General features: G+C 43.3%; 1 protein-coding gene across 3 annotated transcripts; it reads right to left on the reverse strand.

Moving 5' to 3' along the window:
* Positions 1-18,018: 18,018 nt before the first annotated feature.
* Positions 18,019-21,091, reverse strand: LOC128300881 (ADP-ribosylation factor GTPase-activating protein 1). 3 transcript variants are annotated; one of them, XM_053037112.1, is made up of 6 exons: positions 20,564-21,091; positions 19,885-20,459; positions 19,703-19,817; positions 19,560-19,637; positions 19,213-19,272; positions 18,019-19,047 (listed from the first exon to the last, which is right to left on the reverse strand). In XM_053037112.1, the coding sequence occupies exons 1-6, from the start codon at positions 20,621-20,623 to the stop codon at positions 18,451-18,453; spliced, it is 1,485 nt and encodes a 494-aa protein (XP_052893072.1). In that variant the 5' UTR covers positions 20,624-21,091; the 3' UTR covers positions 18,019-18,450. The 3 variants fall into 3 exon arrangements, with proteins under 3 accessions (XP_052893072.1, XP_052893071.1, XP_052893073.1); XM_053037111.1 differs by having other exon boundaries at positions 19,527-19,637; XM_053037113.1 differs by lacking the exon at positions 19,213-19,272.
* Between the last annotated feature and the right edge of the window lie 257 nt (positions 21,092-21,348).

A 21,348-nucleotide genomic window follows, 5' to 3' on the forward strand; every position in this document is an offset into this window, starting at 1 on the left:
ATTACTTGAATTGTGCTGGGATTTCTGACGAATCAGATGCGTGATTCACACTTCTGCAAGGTCCCCTGCCCCTCTTCTGAAAAGCTCTTCAACGATAGCTCACTCAACTCTGTCAGATTCATCTTACTGATCATCCAGGTCGAATTTTTGTAGACAGCTAATTAGATTATTCGAACTATGTCAAATTGAAATACTCACTGAATGAATGCTGGTAACTACTTATAGATTTAATAAAATAATATAATAATATAATATTTTAGATAATATAGAAAGTAAATAAAGAAAAATAATATTTTATGTCCAAAACAAATCTAAGCTGTAAAAGATCGCACCATTGGATCTTATTGAGTGCACCTAACTCCAATGCAATTTAAATACGAACGCAATACAATACATAAAATCTATTTCATCTAGCCGTTGCTAACCTTGATCAGTAAAACGCATTACAACATATGTCACGATATGATCATTGCAACACGCAGCCCTACCGCAACGCACGAAACATTGTTTAGCGTATGGTGGTCCACCATCGCGATGAAGTTGATTGACAAAATCCGAAAATCCACATAAACATCGCACACACACACACGTACACTTTAGTCGTCAAAATGTCGATAATTGTTATCAGACACTCCTAAACAACACCCCAACAACCGACCTTAACTCACTGAACGAGACAGCAACAGCATCCTGCGACCATTTCGAGCGATCCAGTTTCGAAAATCAATCTCAAACGAAAACAAAAGTCTCCCAACCGGTTGCGATGGCGCTGGCCGAGAGCATCGTACGTCTGCCAACCTGTCTGTTTGGGGCATCGTGCCCCGGAGATGTCACAGTGACCTATCCGATCGCCATAACCCTCAGCGTTCATGGTCTCCCCTTCGGCTGGCTTATTAGCATCTCGATACGGGAGATACCGAAACGATCTTCCCGCGATCTTCGGCTGCATCATGGCTGGTGTCAGTGTCGCGTACCGCTTCTAGTCATCCTCATCCTAACAGTTATGTAACGAATCCGCACTCATACGGTGCTCGGTTTTTTGAGGTCGGCCCATAGCACATTCCGGCATTGGTGAACTGGGCCGGTGCACAACTGACCAACTTGTTGCAATCTTGGCGCTAGGGTGTTATGGATGGATCCCGATGTTGCCATTGGGACTTTTGGGGAAATGCAACGAACCCGACTGGGCGTACTCCCACATCAAATCAAGCCGCGAAACCACAGTCGGTTACTGGGGCACATAAAAGACCCTGTGCGCTGATAACAACGCTGGAAACACAACCTGCGCCCTGATGCAAGACGACGGTGATAGGGGAGCCACCCGGCCACTCTCGCACCGCGCTGCAAGCGAGAAAGAAGCATTAGCATAACCAAATATCAATCATCCATATTTATGAGACAAAACATACACCTTCCAACATTATAAGCGTCGTTGTCTAAAATCTTCATCAAGACCTCTGGACGGTAAGCGTAGAACACTGCGCTGGGTGACAAATCGTATTGCTTTATATCTTGACCTCGTAGTACGCAAGATAAACGGTCCACCAACAGGAGTTGTTCGCAAATCTCCTCAGTTGTCAGGCTGGTGCAAACCCAAAATGATAATGAAGTTTTCATGTTGCGTTCCCTTCCGTTGCTCTCTAGCGCGCGGCCACGATGATGGGAGCACACGATCATATTTCGCATTCCAACCACCCCCAGGGGGTGATTGTGTGCATCGTGCAATCACCACCCGGTCCACCATGCCTCGGCCTGCAGTTGCTTTTGTTTTTGTCACCACACGTTTTGACGTTTGCAGATCAGCTTCGACCGGCTGCTAGCGGTCGGTTGATCAAACAATGAGCTCGTTATGTATTTTGCCGCCGACACACAGTACAAACGGTCCGTTTAAGAGAAGAAAATTAAACAAATCTTCTCAAGCCATTGAAGCGAACTGCTCGATATCGTGTGTTTGGCCAAGAGAACTCGCTGGCCGCTTAACCTGATGGAAGGAATGCAACCTCTACGTGGCGTGTGTGGCATTTTGGACCGATGTGGCTTTTAGGTAACTTGAGAGCTGCTGCAGGTTACATAATTGCAGGAAGTGTTTGATAGGACGACAAAAACAAACAAAAATGGTACCATTTTTTGGTGAATTTAGGCTAAATGGAAATCGTAATCCAATTAATAATGCCAGTTTTTTTTTTCAATAAATTTTGTATGGTAAATCTTCAAAATATATTCTAAATAAAATTTAACCATGGGAAAACCTTATTAAAAAGTTTTCTATGCAACAGCTGAATATACAATTTAAATGATTAATGTTTATTAATTAATTCGTCCAACGAGAACAGTTTAACGAGGATCGTTGTATGGAGTTACAATAAACGCAAAGAACTTTTAAATTGGGACATAGACATCCTTTAATTAATCATTTAATTTTACCAAACTTCAAACTTAAATTTGACAGCAGGAATTCATTTAAAAATATTACTTCGTACACTACTTATAATAATTACCTATGTACATGAGGAATAATTTCCGCAAGTACTTTGATACATTTATCAGTTTAGGTTCCGTTTACCTCACGAAGTATAATTTAAAGCAAAACATTAACACGTGTAAATGGTATACTGAAGTAATTCGAATATCATCATACGCATGTTAATTAGAACAATCAACTCTAATGAACATCGGTTCGGCCCAAATGAAGAAGAGTTGCTACATCTCGACCTCATCTAAACATTATTAACTGTGACGAACTTCAAGCTTGATTAATTAACACACACTTGATCGCGAAGGTCCTCACAAGAATCCCCTCGGCGTAGGTCATCTCACCGTCTCATCACCTACGCTGTTAAAACTTTCCCACACGGGAGACTGTGAATCATTCCAAGGATTCCTTATCAATAACAACTTCCATCAAGGTGATGAATTGAATTGGAAATTTTAAAATTTCCCCAGCAGATGACTCATCCTCACAAGAGGTCCTGATGCGTTTTGATACTCAGCAAGGCACCATTCACGTGTTTGCTCAACGTTCAATAATGGAAACAAATGGAACGTAAAATCGCTGTTTTTTGTCTCAATCGGAACAATTCTTGCGCTTCTTCTTTGTGGAAGACTTACGAAGCTGACTGAAGAGTACAATCGGTTTTCTCTTGCGCACAATCTGTAGTAATCAAAGCGCAACATTTGCATAAACAACACATTCACCGTAAATCATGACCATTTATCCATCATTTTTATCTCCATACGTGCTGAAGGAGACACCTTCTAGCTGACACCCTCCAGCGGCAGTAGCAGCCTGCAACCACTGGCCAATAATGACGAGTTGTCGTCTCCGCGGTACGCCAGATGATCAGAACCGACGACGTGTAGTGAGTGGAAGTCGTCACGAAATATCAACATTCTTCCCTTCGCAAACGGGTGACAGATCATCAAAGCATCTGCGATATATTCTACTACCGCACAGACCAAAACTCACACACACACTCACATACACATACATACAAAGGCACGCACGCACGCATTCCACAAAGACCTCCTACTCGGACATCGTGTCTAGCATCCGGATGCGAATCGGTGAGAACCTCTCGGCGCCAATGTACGAATGTACGATCCTGGAGATGGCGCACCCGGGACGTGTCCTGCGTTTATGTCACAGGATTGTATCACTGAAGATCCCCCAACCCCCCCCCTCAAAACCCAGAACCGAAGTCCTCCGGAAGATGACATCCTCTTCCATCAAGCACTTTAGTAACATGGGCACGTCGGTGGACGTGCTCGACATACACGTGCTGTCTTCGCGCCTTTTGGCCACATCACTTTTCATTCTATGTGACTGAAGATCACCGTCCACCGCAGCACAACTCACCATTTTCAAGCACCACTAGTTGGGTAGGATGTTCACAACAGAAGAATGTTTTAAACCGCAGGAAACAATTAATCCATAAAGATGACGTCTCTCGTGCAGCTTCAATCACACTACGGATGGCACCTGTTCCTAATAGTAAGTACTGTTTCTATCACGGCTACACCTGGCAGTGTTACGTTGTTCCTTCACAAATTCACTTTTTATAGCAACATTTGGCTCACTCAGTTTAGCATATAGCACCGTAACAGCGCGCACCTCGAGCACACGAGATGTCCCCACGCGCGTAGTGGACGGACACACGAAGAACGATCCAAAACGCGCCAAAATCCACAGCGGACTGAAATGCGCTGCGAATTTCAAAGGCTTATTTATACGACTTCCCATCATCGGCGGCCCGCGACGGGAGATGATGACGATCTCTCACTATGGTGAGCAGATGAGTCTCGGCGCAAAGCCGTCGTTCGAGCGTGCGTGCTGCTGTGTCGCGCGACATGAAGGGTGACCCGTTGTAACACATTATGGCAGTAAGGGAGGCTTAAATAAATATTTTTAAAGTAATTGAAGAATAGGAAATAGTTTTAATAATTTAAACAAAAAAATAGATTAACCAATTGTAAATAAGGGAACTACCTAATAGAGAACTAGAATTAGATAAGTAAAATCTATGAAATATAAAATTACATACCAAATTATCTTACACACATTTTTTTATCTATTTTCTCCTCTACGAAAGCATCCGTTTGGAATTCTATACTTCCTACCACGGAATGCGGTGACGATCATCCACCCAATGATTCATCAATATCTAGCCATATAAATCCGATATATTGATCGACTTTTGTAGAAATCTGTAAGTTTTGTAAAATGATTTCTTTTCTTTTCATTCCCTACCTAATGATTTCCACTATATTTAATCACTAGTTCCTCTAGTATTTTTTTTTTTAAATTATATTCAAGTTATATTATTTATATTTTAATATATTTTTATTTTTTTATTTTATATTTAAAGTTTTTAGTTTTTTATATCCAGAAAAAATTCCAAACAAACGAATTAAATATTATATATAATATAATTTAATATGTAAAATATGTAAAATATATAAATGTATAAATTAAATAATAGAATAGACAATTTAAACGAATGAATATGAATAAATATATACAAAAAACTGTACTTAAATTTCTATATATCAAGGGGCGGCCCGGTGGCATGATGGTAGAGGCGCCGGTCTTCACCCAAACGGACCGGACCAAAATATCTTTCAGACCAATCCACCAATCCAGACAATCCGACTACGTGGTAAAATAAGTCTAGTAAGCCAGAAATGGTAGGCATGACCTAGTAGGTCGTTACGCCGAGAAGAAGAATAAACAAAATCAAAATCGAACAGGAAAAAAACAGCAAAAGCAAAAAAACAAAGGAAACTAAACAAGACTACAAGAGTGTAAACTACTAAGGCGCTAAACAAGGAAAAGAAGACGCTAAGTAATTTTTTAAGCACCCAATTTTTACACGAAGGGAACAAGCGGATCGCTTGTCGCACACTGAAGACATTGTTTAATATGAACACAAACTGACTAAAATAGTACAGGTTACCACAATTAAAAGGAATAGATTGCCGATAATAAAACCATCTTAAGTATAGAAGTATTTTTTTCGGGTTTGCGAGATATCTCATTGATGCGATTGAACCAGATGAGCGGGAATCGAACTAAACTCAATTAGTTTGAATGTTTCTTCGTTCAAGTGACTTCCGAAGGTGGTAACATTATTGTACGCTTGGGTCTACAAAAGACATTACAGCACAACCGGAATTTTGACCTTTCTCCCCTTGGTAGAAGACCAGAATGGCATACAAAAATTCCAGTAAACCATAATGTAGCCGATGGGCCATCAAATTGATCCAGCGACAAATTAAGACAAAATCGGTTAACATTTTACGCCATCAGTTTCATACACTAGCAGTGACCGTGACAGGCAAAAAACCGTGAAAATTCTATGTCCCATCAATCTAAACACTAAGTATTCGCCCTGCTGTGACTAAGCCGCGCGACGTCTAACCATCTGTGCGCGGCATTTCTTCTGTGCAAATACAACAACACCCAACCAGGCGAGATGTCACACCCTGCTCGCTTTGCCACCCAGCATCCCGAGAGGACGGATACGATTAGCGCCGTTTGTCAGCGCTTCATAACATTCTTGCAAGATGACCGCGGCACTCGGCTGACAAGCAGCACAATTTTCAAGTTCAAACGGTAGCCTTCGGTTTGTGGTTTGAACCTCAACACCTTTTACCATCGGCCAGAAAAGTCACATTTATGGGCATGGGGTTCTTTCTATACCCTGCACACCGACGACGGTGGCCCCTTGTCTCTTTCACTCAACTACGATGTACACCGATGGCCCCCCCATCCTTTGCTTACTGGTTTTACGATAAACGCCGTAAAGTGGTTATTCCTTTCCGATTTTCTGCTGGTTGTTACTTTTGTACTCCTCTCATCTGCATGTGTACGGGGGTCAAACAGGGGTTTCGGGAGACGGATGCAAAATCGGGTAAGCACCAACTACTCCCCAAGTTTGGCGGCAAACATTGGCTGACATTTTCAATATGCAGCATTAAATGTTTAGTTGACATTAGGCGAGTGTTTAGAGGATGATCGATTCGTTCGTCATCGATCATAGCCAATTTGTGCAACTTTATAATAAGTGATTGACAGCAACGCTATGCAATTATGCAACTGTTATCTTCGAACTTCAAGTTGCGTTTCATTTCCATATTTTTTTTTCTCCAGGCGTCCTTCTGCTTGGTTCTGTTAGCTATAACAAACGAAAAAAAAATCAAAATGTTTAATTGTTAATAATTTATCGCACACCGAATATCGCTGCAAACGGATGAATAACACACCTGCACTGCATTCTTCATTAGCATGCATGTCCTGGCTGCCGGTGTAATTGAATTGTAAATGCAATCAAAGATCAGTACGTGAGTGGAAAACACTCCCCGGAAGACACGTCCCGCGAGATGGGCCAGGCTGCTGCTCATCTTCACATCAAGCTCTTCACTCCGGAGGTGTAAAATTACATCACACCAATAACCATAGCAATGGAAACACACACACACGCCTCGTATCGCCGCCCGTTGTCAGTTGAATTGACCAATAAAACGGTTATTGTGTGTTTTATGTTCCATCGTGTTATTGCGTGCCATAATCATACGCTAGCGCTACGGATTGTTGATCGATCATTTGTAGGGCATAAAGCGTCCCTTCTATAGACACCGCTTTTCGCACCCTTACATAGCTTGTGGTCATTGTCGTACGCTACAACAGGTTAACGGTTACGGGTGTGATGAAAGTTGATACTTTTAGTAGCATGCGCAATGCTCATTAATCAGAGCAAAAGCTGACAAGCTTAACCTCGGCTGCAAACAGGGCGAAACCAAAACGGGGCACAATAATGATACCCTATTTCCACTTCCTTTTCGATGATTTTGGGCCAACCAATGACGTCATGTATCCTGGTCACGGCACCAGTTACCCTACACGAATGTTGATTTTATTTTGTTTTTATTTAAACATTAATTTTGTTTTTATTATCCTGGTCACGGCACCAAGACAAATTTCGATGTTTTACGGTGGTGTTCCTTTATCTAATAATCTTTTATTCTTCCAAACCAAAAAAAAGGTTCATTTCCATCGATTATTGGGACGGAAATCCAACGATCGCAAAAAGTACCTGAATGTCAGGGCCACACAACCATGTCCGCTAAAATGAGCTCACAAACCAGAGAAAAAACCCCAACGTACATGTTTCACATGGTGACTAATTATAGCAAGGACAGGTAGCATCCTCCGCGGCTAAACATGTGACGATCATTAATCGATCTTATGCAAAAATATGTTGACCACTCTCGGAAGGTGGGCTTTTGGGATGCACTTTGCAAGGCGGGCGATAAACATTGTACAAAAATAAACCAAACCAACACCCATTCACCCATCATCCTAGATACATTGCAATCCGACCAACCCCCGGTGGCCCGTGTTCGCGATTTCGCGAAATATTGAAAGTGAATTATCGCGCGCGCGCTTATAAATTGCCACTTCGTATATGCAACTGGCTGCCATCGACCTCGAACCATCTGGGACTCGGTAGCATAATGTGCCCGGCGAATGGAGAAGCGAACCGCACACACAAAACCCGTTCCAAGCGGTCTACGACTGACCTGCGACCACAACAACTGGCGACCCACTGTCAATCGGTCAATGGAACGAATCAAGGTGCATGTGTGTGTGTGTGAGGAGTTTTATGATAACGGAATGCCGGGAACGAGACGAGTCTTCTAACCGTACCGGTTGTATCGCTGAACTGGTGTTCCAAAAATGTCCTTTTTTGTCATGCTTTCGTCCAAAATGTGACCCGGTCAGCTAAAGAAGTAGGTGATATCTATCTGCATTTTGCTGCTCCCTAACAGCCTTGCTTTATCACACACATTCATCGCTTATAGTAACAACCCCCAAACCCCAATGCGAAACGTAGTTCTCAGCCACAAAACAAAAAACATGAAAATGCAAATAATGGAACCCGGCGGAATCGATAAAATCACCACTGAAACAAAACACCCCGCGCACGAGCAGAAAAACAAAAAACACCAGAACGACCTGGGTGAGGATGATAATTTTTGCTCTTTTGCTTTTCGCGCGAACTATGCGCACGCGGCATGGGGACGAACTTTAAAATGCTAAAATCGACGAAACGAGTTCGATGCGCGATCAAGCCGCGAACCCCTCCCCCAGCGGTATGAATGTACCGGTTGGAGGTGGGAAAATCGAAACAGATGGACAGGGGGTTGATGGGACGGGATGGGGATGGGGTAAGGAAAAATGTTGATTTAACTAAATTCGTCCTTGTGCCAAACAACGCTGGCCAAGTATGAAGGAATGTCGTTTGGTTTTATGGGAATTCATTGGGCACAATTTCTTCAACTCAAACGCCACCGGTGTACTAAAAATGTACTAAAATCAAACTACTCAAACGTTAATTAATCCATCCATCCATCCACAAATGGAATTGTAGCATTAAGATGGAAATAAAAATTAAGCTAAATGGTTACCCAAAAGCAGCGACCCGGTGTAGCGCGTACGGTTTTGCGCGCGCATCCTCCACAGGGTGTCCCTCTTCTAGGTGTCCTTGGTAGGGGCAGGCGCATCCGATGCACGCACAGTTACAAAAATCGTACATAACTTTCGAGCACCGCGATCACTTGTCGCAAAATGACCTGCTGTTATTTATGACAGCCGTATGCCCTCCATTGCGAAAAATAAAAACAACATCCCGACCCGTCCCCGTGGTACCGCGGCCGGTCGTTATAGCAAAGTAAAATTGATTACAAATGTAACCCTCTTGTTTACCTTCAATGGAACGAAAAGAAATAAAAAAAACAATTACGCTACTGCCATTCGATTAAGATATTGAAGATGAGGAAAATAGAAAAGAACCAATGTTTATGAAAACCCCTGGCGGACAAATTGTTTTTGTCCTTTTTTTGAGACAATTACTTTCTACTATCAGCAACATGCGTTACCGCAAGGACACTGAGGGACACTGTTTCGACACCATTTTCCCACTATTTAACCTCAGCTTGCCTTTTCCCCACACTGCTTCGATTTTTAGGGTGATAAGATCGAGGCTTCACCACAGCGCTGCTCTTTACATCGCCCTGCACACGGATCATCCGGATCCGAAAGAGGTTCGGTTGAGTGGATGCCGTGTTGAAGGTTGCCGGAAAGATGATCAAAACCATACCACGAGCATCGCATCCACAAAGCGACATAATCGTAAAAGCTCGTCTACAGTCGCCTGCCTCGCTGAGGGCACGTTCGAAGAAGCTCGTCGTGTTATATTGTTGCGCCAGCTGCGCACAGGCAGCTCCAAACCGGCTCGCGATCTCAGGCGGTCCGAACCCAACGGCTGAAGAAAAAAAAACACATTTTTACGCATTTTTACAACCCATTCTGAGCGCGAGATACGAAATCGCACGGATTTAAATAACAAGATCCTTCTTCTGACACAAGCAAAAATAGAAACCTAATCGTCGCGTTCAAGCAGCTCCGGGGTGATAAGGAGTGGCCCGATGCGATAAATTCCACCGACCGTTGACCGACGTCTCCTATTCTTGGCAGCATATTTTGAGCAGGGCTTAAATTTGGACAATCGCACACGCTTGGAAGAATCTAAAATTGGATGCTAAATTTGAAATTCCAGTCAGCTAGGCACGTTATTTATATTGGGCTTGGTGGGCTGGTGAAGAAGTTCCACGGCAACCGGTTCCTGCCGCGTGTGCGCAAAGCTTGTCGCACCGGTTGTCGTAGCGTACCGAAACAGAATATTTGGAAGTTGTTTTACACCGGCAATTAACTCCAATTTTCGGAATCTTTTCGTTTCGTCCATTAAGTGGATAAAATTAAGTTAATCTAACCTTGGCAAAGAAAAGGCTGCGATGAGAGATTACAATTCAAAGCAAATCAATTGCCTTCACACAAGGAATAAAGTATGCAGCAGGGAGGTTTTTTTCTCTCTCTCTTGCGGTCCAGCAATGGCCCAGCTGATGGCAGGGACAAATGAAGCACGGTAACATTGAACTAGTTCCTATTGATGTTCATTGTCAGCCGGCACGGAGGAAACTGGAACACGTTTCTCCTGCGTTCAAATAACTTCATTGAAAGCGAGTTTGATTTCCTTGAGAGACGGAAGCATTCCAGCTTTGTATCAATAGCTTTTGCAGTAATAAAGCAAAACCATAATTCCTATGGTATGCGAACTTCTTCACGTTAATAAAATGTTTAATATTTTGATCATTTACATTAATTAAAAAACATTAAGACTAGTTATAGATTCTGCAATAACATCGCTAGTCTAACAAAGGAGATGGCATTCGTAAATAAAGAATATTATTTATATGGTACTTATATTTGAAAGATAAGGAATTTGTCCGTTTGCTGCTCATATAAAATAGAGGAACAATAGTAATAAGATAAAACCTGGGTCCCTGGAATTAAGAGTAAATACTGAAGATTTTTTCATAGAAGGGTATCCAGATAGATTAGATACATTAAAAACCTAATTCACCAATTTAAATCAGAGACACGTTTCAAGCCAGAATATAAAATCACAAGAATGATGCAGAGACGCACGAGAAGGGTCATAACTAAACGATCATATTATAACCTAAAAATATTCTAAACAATTACTAAATACTTTGAGTGGAAATATTCACTAAATAGCTTAAAAAAGGTAAGTTTTCTCGAATTTTGTTTTAAAATGACAACCAGTTCTGCATTAGCCACCACGTTCAAAAGGATGATGCTGAGAAGGATTTTTGGCCCCGTTTGTGTGGAAGGACAATGGAGGAGCCGCTACAATGTCGAACTCTGTGGGTTGTACGGCGATCTTACTGACGTACAGCGTATTAGACTCGCCAGACTATGGTGGGATGGTGGGTCACGTCATAAGAATGATACCGGACGACCCACCCCGTAGTAAAGTCCTTTTAGGAAGTCCACATGAGGTAGAGGAGGCGTGGTAGGCCAAATATGAGATGGTGTGATGACGTTGATGCGTCTGCCAGAAGGGCCGAAATAAACGGTTCACAGCCTCTGAGAAATTCTACTCTCCAATGTAGGAAACGTTGATGAATTTACTTTTTAAACAGAAAAATCGTGATTTGCCAGTATATTGTTTTTATATTATTTTAGCAAATTTTTAATAAACTGTAAATCACACAAAAATATCTTCCCTTAAAAGAACCGCAATCATTTTTTTTGCGAAAGAAACCAACCAAATAACACACATAATATCGATACAAAAGAAATCGATTTTATATGTAAATTATATGTAAATTTTTATATAAAACGGTTAATTTTGTATAGACAAGAATAATATTATTCATAACTTCCGCTTCTCCACGCAACACAATCAGTGCAGTTTGGCAAACATCAAGTGTGAAGAGCGACTAAGAAACGACCTCTAAAACTCCAAATTAACATTCGCATCGAACGATTCAAGTGGTTATGTGTGGGACAGTGTGGCTGAACCGATATGTTATAAAAATATGAAAATTAATATTCATAACCACATTTGCTAAGAAGATTTGCAAAAATAACTGAAACGCAAAAAAACAAAGGGGAATAAAGAGATTGTTAAATAGAACATACTGAAATAAAGGGTTTCACATTTATAATGATAAACATCTTCGCGTTTTTTAACATTTTCTTCTCGAAGATTGATTTGGTGAAATGCTGTTATATTGAGTATTGAAAAAATGATCCCTCGACCTTCACCTTTAGCCGTATTGCCATGGCCGTTTCCAGTGCAGATAACATAAATCACACACAAACCCGGGCTGATTTATGGCAGAACCCAATCATAACCATTGACAGGTGATCGTGCAAAAATTATCGAAAAACACGCAACCAACTGTTCTTCCACACGACATCATGCGCATCCTCTAAGAGAGTGTATTTTGTCCGTGTAAAAACAAAGAATATTGATTTCATACACCTACCCAAAACAACACACGCACTCCACAGTCGGTTGCGGTCAACAGAAGCGATCCACATGGAATGGGACACATTTTTGTCTTCGCCAAGCGAGGACAAGCCGATTCGGACGCTCATCAATCTCACCCGAGCCCCAAAAACCAGTCCCTCCTCAGGTGGAAGATAAATTGCGTTCGCGGCTTATGCTAATCATTGCCCGGGTAATGCCTTTGCCCTGCCGAAGCTGGCACCGCAGCACGCCTGGCGGCATCATTTGTCATACGGCGATCGCTCCGCTAGCGAACGAAAACATCCGTCAACGAAATCGAGATAAATTGGGCACCCGCAACTTCTACACGACACGCAGCGAGCACCAGCAGTGAAAGAAAGGCTGGATCGTCTAATCCAATATAAGGATTTTAGTTAATGAACACCTTTTCGATTGGTTTTATCAGCAATTTTAAAGGAGCTGTGTACGATTGACAATAGATTATCATCAATCTTGCTACAAAGTCAATAAAGACAACTGGTACACACTAACTCTACGACAAATTCGACACCTTAAAACAGCACCTTTCGTACGACAAATTTGTTGTGCAGTTCGCACATTTTGACAATTATCGAGCGCCACTAGCAAGTGGACAACCTTCGCTTAATTGGGATGCGCTTGGTCGGAAGATGCGACACGAGGTGCGATAATCAACCGTGCTCTGGTGTCCCGTGCGGACATTGTCCAGCGTTGGCATTAGCCCCGAGGGTGAAACCGTCTCGTGTTTTGTGAGTAGCTGTGTAGTACAAGTGCCACATGATAGGGAGAGAGAAAAAAAATCCACAAAATGCCGACCGAAAGACCTCGACCTATTGATTAACGATAATTGTTCTTTTCCGATTTGAGATGCATTTTTTTGTTTGCGTTGCGTTGCGATTAATATTGTTAAGCATAGTATATTAAGGATATTTAAACGCATTTTTTTATGCCGCAGCTAATGCTGTCGAATTTATAATATTTTATAAACCGAAGACGGAAGAAGAAAACAACGTGCAAATTATTATTAAAGGATTTCCTCGCGAGAAAAGGTCTAAGAGCTGTGAAATGTCGCGTATGTTATCCGGGAGAGCCTCTGCCTCGAACGACCACCATGGTTCCGCATTTTAAACCGAATCAAACCGATCCTAAAATCGCATTTCGATCGGCCTTGATTTTTGGATGCCGCCATTTTGCGCTTCCTCGCCGCTCGCAGCTAAGACTGTCGCACCACAATTTCACACAGCCATAAAAGCTCGGCATTAGCTTCGTTTCCCAGTTGCGTTTGCGGAAGACCGTTTGCGACAAACACGACTCTTGACCCCTGAATCCCCACAGGAGATGTTGCGGAACGTTCGAGTGTTCAGCTGCACACTAATCGGTGTTCAATTGTCACCCGATCCATCGTTTCGGTGACGCGTTTTGGAACCGCTGGCGGCAACGAACTGTGTGCCACCGAAAGAAAAAAAAAACGGTTCATCACAACCACACTTTCGCAACCGCACGCAGCCACGACGCTGAAAAGAAATGGAATTTACAAACCGGGCGACCTTTTTCGGGACCACCACACCTCACACGGGATACACCCGAGGATACTGCGCCTCGGTAACCGGTCTCTCCCCGGTAAGATGAGTCCGCCCCGGTCTTCATGCACGGATTGCGATGCGTATGTTTCGCCCGGCAAGCCGACAGGGCGTCGTACGCACTTGCACACGGTTGCGCGTCTCTCTGTTCGAAGGAGATCGAGATCATTTCGAGCAATGCGCGGCCCATAGATGTGAGGGACACCGTGAACGAACCGTTGATCCATCGGCTAAAAAACAAAACCCAAACTGGTTCCAGCCGAATTTTACTCACAAAGCATGAATATCATACTTTTGCGCGGTGTAATCACAGCTTCTTCCGAAAATCACTCTTCAAAGGCTATCCATAACCCTCTCATGACCTACACGGGTAACAAAGCTCCACATGCCTCCAACCCGTGGATGCACTTTCCAAAAAGTCACCGACATTGAAACACCAACATCCTCAAGTGCACCGAAAAGAACCTCCAAATCAACCAATCTCAAGGTCGCCAAGCGATCAAGCAATTCCGCTTTCAAAGCGTACTCGTCGGGTGAAAGTCATCGTCTTCAAGCGTGCCCCAAGCTTCAGAAAGGACATCGACACAGTGAAGTCTCCATCAACAAGCTGTGACTTCGAGCCGGTGCCGAGTGATTCGAGTGTCGATAAATTTGTCACTTTTCGATTACGTACTTCACGCTTAACCTCACTATCAACCAACGGCAATGCGCATCTATTTCGGGAAGAACCTCTGCCTTTTCACTCAACGTGGTCAAGGGTTCGCTTCCACTCAAAAGTTCATACAATAATATTCCTCGATCGCAATGCAATTTTCGATCCTCCCGATGTCTAGTCCCTCTCTCTCCCTCTCTAGTCCACTACTGCAAACGGCCCTGGACCATCGCGTTGAAGTTTTTCGGCAGCGGTGTCCCGTACGATAAATTATATCTTTTATCGCATCCGAACATACCGCAAACCTTCAAGGACAGCGGCTCACGACAGTGGCCATCGTTACCCGATCGGTGAGGCAACAGAGCAACCTTCGACCAAAAGATAGGTCATCAATAATGGAGCCTGGTAGAGCTGCTGTTTTCTACTTACAGTTGGATGAAGATCTTCTCTGCTGCTGCTGTTATTGTTGCACATTTAAACGAGCCCACGGTGTTCCCTCCATTTGCGTGTCAAAAAGGTCCATTTTTATGGATATCATTACACACACAGAGGCTCTGCCGGTCTCGAAGTGACCCCCGGTTTGTTGGTTGACTCAGATCAGATCAGCCCGCCACGACCAGGGGCAGTAGACGAACTTTAAGCATCACCAAACCTGCGGAAGAATAACGTCGACAAATTGGTTAATAAATTAAGGTAAACGAGTAAGAAAATTATTGCAAAGCTTGTTAATATGGTAGTTCAACTAAAACCATTATTTAATCCCACCCTCTCACACCCATACTGATCCGAACTAATGGGAAATAATTCCGATTAAAAGCCTATGGCAATTACCAAAAGTTTAATCCTCTATCATAACGTCAATCGAATGCGCGAGAAGCTGACCTCGTCACTTCTTCGAATCTGTTCAAAAAAACACTATAATCAATCGAATCTTACTGCCTCCTGGTGTCCATCACTATGCTAAATATCACCACACAGCGGGGGTATAGATTCTCTGGAGAAACATATTCTGAGAGGAAGAAAAAAAAACTGCCATAAAACCATCTTTACAACCACGGCTTCTATCTCGTCCAGAATGAGTCTATTGCTAAGACTCCTCAAAGCCTCAAAGCTGTGCAGGTTCGTATATCTTCCCCCTGCTAGTGGTTAGCAAAATTTAATCAATTGTGGATCATTCTAAACCCTCGCCTTTATGGGTCCAAGAATGGGAACTCAAGCCTTAAATTTGGCCCTACCTTTGTACACATTGAGCGATGGATCACTAGTAGGAAATAAAAACCTGTCTGCATGTCCAATCATCCTTTCCCAATCACCGCTAAGTTACAGCTACAGTCGGATCGCTACGGGTGTCTTTAAATTTAATGGCCCTTTATAAACGGGCTTGTGTGAGGTTCGCTTGGCGCTTCAAGTTTTTTTGCTTGAAGATACACTAAACGATGTCACCGTTAGTTGCAATGGACGGTTATAAGGAACCGTACTCCACATTGCCAATCGAAAACATGCTTTGTTTGTTGCTAATACCGGAATAGTGATACTTTACTCGATCAGTTCTTTTTTGTTTTTTGTTACATGGTACTTTTGTGAGCCATTCGAGACATTAACGCATTCCGAATTCCGAGTTCCGGGATGACGAATTGCATTGCGTACATCACACAGTGGAGATCTTCTATGATCCATCGCATCCATCCCCATTAACTGCATTTATTTACGATCGACCGGACTTTGGAACACGGTTGTCCACTTGAAGATCAATCTTTTCCCATAAAGCACCTACATCAGCGAAACCCGGTACCCGGTAGGATGTGGGTGTAGGTGGCCCGACGTCACTCATTCAAACAAATCAGCACTCCGGAGCGCAAATACGGTAGCAGGTCAGCTTTTATTCGTTGTCATGAATGCAAAACTCGCATACGCGTACGACTCTCGTCGGATTGGCACCAGCAAACCCGGACCTAACGAATTGCCTGACGGAGGTAACCTACGCCCTCGGCTTAATAAAGTAAAAACAATATTCTATCCACGATCGTTCCATTCATCGAGAGACAGCAGTAGCCGCGTCTTCGGAAGTCTCCAAGTTCAAAAGCTCACAAACGCTTACTCTTACATCAACCGGCACGTTATTACGATAATCATTCGCATGTGCATGGGCATACATAATGGATTATTTTGTTTGGTTAATTTTGCTGTTGTAGTTAAGTGACGGATGGGAAGATATTCGGTCTCCAAAAAGCCAATAATTTCAATCTCATTTGTTCTTAATTAGTTTTCAATCTTCAACTACAAGATGACGCCATTAATAACTCATCAATAAATGTCAATATTTTTACCAGTTTATAATCCTCCCACAAATTTCGTTGGTGGAAATGACCGGTATTGAACGCGTCGCTAAAGGAGCTCGTCCATTTTGGGTAAGCGTTGTTTGCCTTGATAGTGGTAGAGGGATTTGTGTGATTGAAGGTTAAAGATTTCAACTTGAAGGATAATGAACGTATCGGGCAACTATACGGCATTAAAAAGACGAGATACAATCGAGGTTTTTTAATGTTTAGCAACATGCCTTTGCTAAAGGGAATATCGGAGAAAGTGGTTGAAATACCTCCGAACGAGTAAGAACACGAGGTTATTATTTTGACGAAGTTCTTAAGATCTTGGTTCAGTCGAAATCTATGAATGATCTTACTCACTAAAAAATCCATTTCCATCACCAGTCTCTTACCTTTATGGTCCACGATGATACGTGAATCACCAGATCTGCAGCAGTCCTTCGGAAAAACCTTCTTGCTATCTCCGTCATGATGTTTGGTGGGCCACTCAGCTTCTCCATATGACATATCAAAGACGATTTTAATCACTCGCCGTACAAAGCTCTTCCACCGGCTTCTTAGGAGTGAAGCCAATGCTTATTGAAGCTTTACTGGGTTTTGGAGGATGGTGGACGATTTCCTTCAAATTGATTGATAAGGGCAAGAATAGTCCTCTTAGATGATACCAACACCACTGTCATTCTCAGATCCTGAAAGGAAGAGGACTCTAAAAGCCACTCCATTTGCATTGTATCAAACGGAACTACATTCTTCGGATGTTTTCTGCCTTTGTTGCCGCACGTCGCACGCATGCTTCGAGGGGAGGTGTGTTTTGTAGATTTGCGATTACAATTAGGACCACTTTTATTATCTGTGTAGCACAGTGATGCTTCCAGTTCTTTTCTCCGCTTCATATTCATAGGTCATTTTGCTAAAGGATGTTTTTGTTTTTCGTTTCTTTACGGAAGGAATGAAGGTTTGCAGGAGAGTAGGGATCGGGATTCGAAAAACAATCAACGCCGCATACTTTCACGACGCATTCTTCAAGGATTTCTACTAGAATATAGAATATTTGTGTGTATATATATATTCCACTACTTTTCTCGCCTTCTAATATAATATATCTCTCCCAATACCTGTACCATTACACTTCGCTGTCGATCACTCTCCATCTAGAGGCTGCTTTTTTCCATTACTATATCTTTAATCTTCTCGCTAACGCCTAGTTGCCACCAGATCTGAACAGGAGCGAAACCTCCCGGGATATAGTCGATCGGCCGGTTTAGAACCTCTTATAATACATTGGATTGAATTACACATTCACATTACATGCTCGGTAGTATGGGAATGGGGGAAACGGTCAAACGGGAATCCCCCACAGTAAGTCATATCTGGCAATTGTTTCCTGGTAGCAGTAGTGTATGATTCGTTAAAATTCACATCAACTCCGACGTTTAGCAGTCGGGTTTTTTGTTATCACTCCATCTCTGGCTTGCCTAATTGTTCAGCATGTTCCACAGGTCGTCCTCTGGGTTATTATTTGCCTTCTTGGAAGTGGTGCTAGTGCTACTAGTGCCTTTCGGTGCCCGGTTGCTTTTAATATCAAGTGCAGCAAAGTCCTGATCGATACTGGAAGGTGGCGATTTGGTCGACTGTTTGCCCGTCCCATTGCTGCTGGTACGGCGCGTTCCACTACCACCGGACTTTGTTTGGCGGTCGAAATTATCGTTGCGCATGTCAACATTATTCATCAATTCTGTCGATGCGTTAGCTTTGCCGGTTGACGATCCCGAGTACGATTCGAAACCGGTCCAACCGTCATCATCGTTGTCACCGTTCTGGTATGATTGGGGCAAGCTGTTGGAATTACTATCATTAGACCAACCGTTATTCGACCAGGACTCATCTCGGCGTGCTGACCCAGATGAACCACGTTGCTGATATCCCCCACTACCCTGTCGCCCATTGATAGGACTGCTAACGCCACTGTCTGAGGAAATGTTGCTGTACTGATCGTTGCTACCGGATGGCGTGCTGTAGCTGCCACCCGGAGCACCAAATCCTCCCCATCCTTTGCGACCCACCTCGGTAACCTACAAATGGGAAGGATTAAAATGATTGTAATAAATATAGGCTTCGGCTTCCTGCGCTTCGCTAAATGATATTACGCAACGATATGGAAGCATTCCAACTACGGTGTATGTTAAAAAGCATACATAAACGAGAGCTTAATTGCTATCCCTGATTTCAATACGAACCTTCGTCGCTAGGTTTGACACTTGGGAGCCGACTCCTTCCAACAGCGAACCTTCCTTAACCTAGCCAACAAACACCAATAGACGAACACAAACACAATGAACGGGATGAGTATGCCGGCGGTAAACAGCATATTCGATTGAGAATGTTTCGATGTAGGTGCATGTGAGAACATAAGAAAACAAAAGTTCAACAAGTAAAAAAAATAACATAAAAGAAGATTAATAATCGAATCCCTGATAAGAGGAATACTTAGGCTAGCAATAAAAAAGCGAACTGAAAAAAAAACATAGTGCTATATGTGTGCGACAACTACCTTATCCGACACGGTGCTAGAAACTTCAACTACCTTTTGTGATGCCATACTCCCGTACTTGAGGGCGTTCTCCTTTGCCACATTTGCCACCTTGGAGAACACATTCCAGCCCTAGCAATGCAAGAAATTGCGGATTATTAGTATGCCATGAACAAGAAACAACTTTTTCCGCTTACCGTAGCAAGCGACGATTGAACCGTATCGAAAATCTCGTGTGATTGACTTCTTGGTGGTGGATCCATCGTGTAACCAAAACCGGCATACTTTCCGCCCTGGTTCGGTGGCAAATTTCTGAAAATATTGCGTATTTTTCATTATTCCACCATCTGTTCAACAAACCGTTCCTTCCATTACTCACTCCGGTCTGGACGCATTTTCTTCCTGCCTGCGGCTAAAGAAATCTTCCTTCTGGGCCTTAAACTCTGGCGTCTGGTACTGCTGATAGCTTCCCCCATCCTGGTAGTACGTATCGCCCCCATTCTGGTATCCTCCGCCCATCGATCCACTGCTTCTGGAATGTGTCATCGAGCCGGTCGATGCGCCGTGACCACTGCTAGAAGCACCACTAGTGCCACCGGCATAACCCGACCCCTTCACGCGTGCCAGCGCGCTCGATTCGTCCCACGGTTGGCCCTGGGCTAGTGTGCTTATTCGGTCACGGTACAGGGCCGCTGCACGCGTGTTGTACTTCCGCTGGATGGGCATCGTTTCGTCCCAATCATCCTGCGCTTCGAGAAATTCACGCGCCTTCCGATTGCCGCCGACCTTCATCTTTTCCAGCTCGACGTCTTTCCACTTGTCCATCGAAACCGAGCGCACAAAGGATAGATGCACACCAAGGCCACGGTGTTTGCCGGAACACTCGAGACAGATCCAAATGCCGTACGTCACGGAGACCCATTGCGGGTTATGGGTGCCACACTCGAAGCATTTCTACAGTGAACGCAATCCAAAAAACAAGTCCCAAAAAATTTCAAGCGGATTAGTATTTGTGGGTTAATGACGCGTGTCACGTTTGACCGATAGAGGTAACTTACATTGTTTCCGTCCGACGGTTTCAGCTCACTCAGAACACGACGTGTACGTGGACTGGCCATGGCGAACGAGAGGAACTAAGATGAACTCTGCAGCACTTGTACACGTTGCACCACCACAACAAGGTGTTGAAAATTGTGGACAGATTCTAACCGATATTAAAACAACACAGTCCGACAATCACCGATAAAACTGCGATTCCTGGCCCGGAAAAACCCCAGAAGGGGCTTGGAAAAGTGAAATGGTTGAAAGGAGGATGCTGCCGTCGTTTCCCACGGCGTTGTGTGTGGGATTCTTCGCCAGCAAGTACTTTCACCACACTCCACACGGCAACAAACACGTTCAACAGCGATAACAGGCAACAGCAACCAGCAAGCACGCACGCACGCACGTACGCTTCTTCACCGAACGCCAGAGAAAGCACTGTTTCCGTTTGCGGTCATGCTAGGTATTGGATTTTTCATAAAATATGGTGTATTTAACTTTTCGCGAGCGCTGATTGTTTTGTGGCAAAAAAATCAATTTTCCTCACATACACACACACCCACACACAGCACAACAAAAACGCGATTCGGAACACGAACACACCGAAACGTCAAACAACGTGTCAAAATATACGAGAACTAAAACCGCACAGTGTAAACGCAATCGACGGTTAGCCGAATGGAAACATTGTTTTCATCAAAATTATTGCAAATTGCATGAATTCCTCGCAAATGAAGCTACGGAAATCGGTAAGGGATTTATTCTAATCTTTCATAAGAAAATCTAAACGTAAATTGCTATC

Source organism: Anopheles moucheti, chromosome 3 (assembly GCF_943734755.1).
Source record: "Anopheles moucheti chromosome 3, idAnoMoucSN_F20_07, whole genome shotgun sequence".
In the NCBI taxonomy this organism is placed as follows: Eukaryota; Metazoa; Arthropoda; class Insecta; order Diptera; family Culicidae; genus Anopheles; species Anopheles moucheti.

Excerpts from the sequence above, each read along its gene's own strand:
- LOC128300881 (XM_053037111.1), bottom strand. The coding sequence starts at position 20,623 with ATGGCCAGTCCACGTACACGTCGTGTTCTGAGTGAGCTGAAACCGTCG. Across the intron at positions 19,818-19,884 it reads GAAAATGCGTCCAGACCGGA|AAATTTGCCACCGAACCAGG; the intron begins GTGAGTAATGGA and ends CAATATTTTCAG. Across the intron at positions 19,638-19,702 it reads TTCAATCGTCGCTTGCTACG|GGCTGGAATGTGTTCTCCAA; the intron begins GTAAGCGGAAAA and ends TTGCATTGCTAG.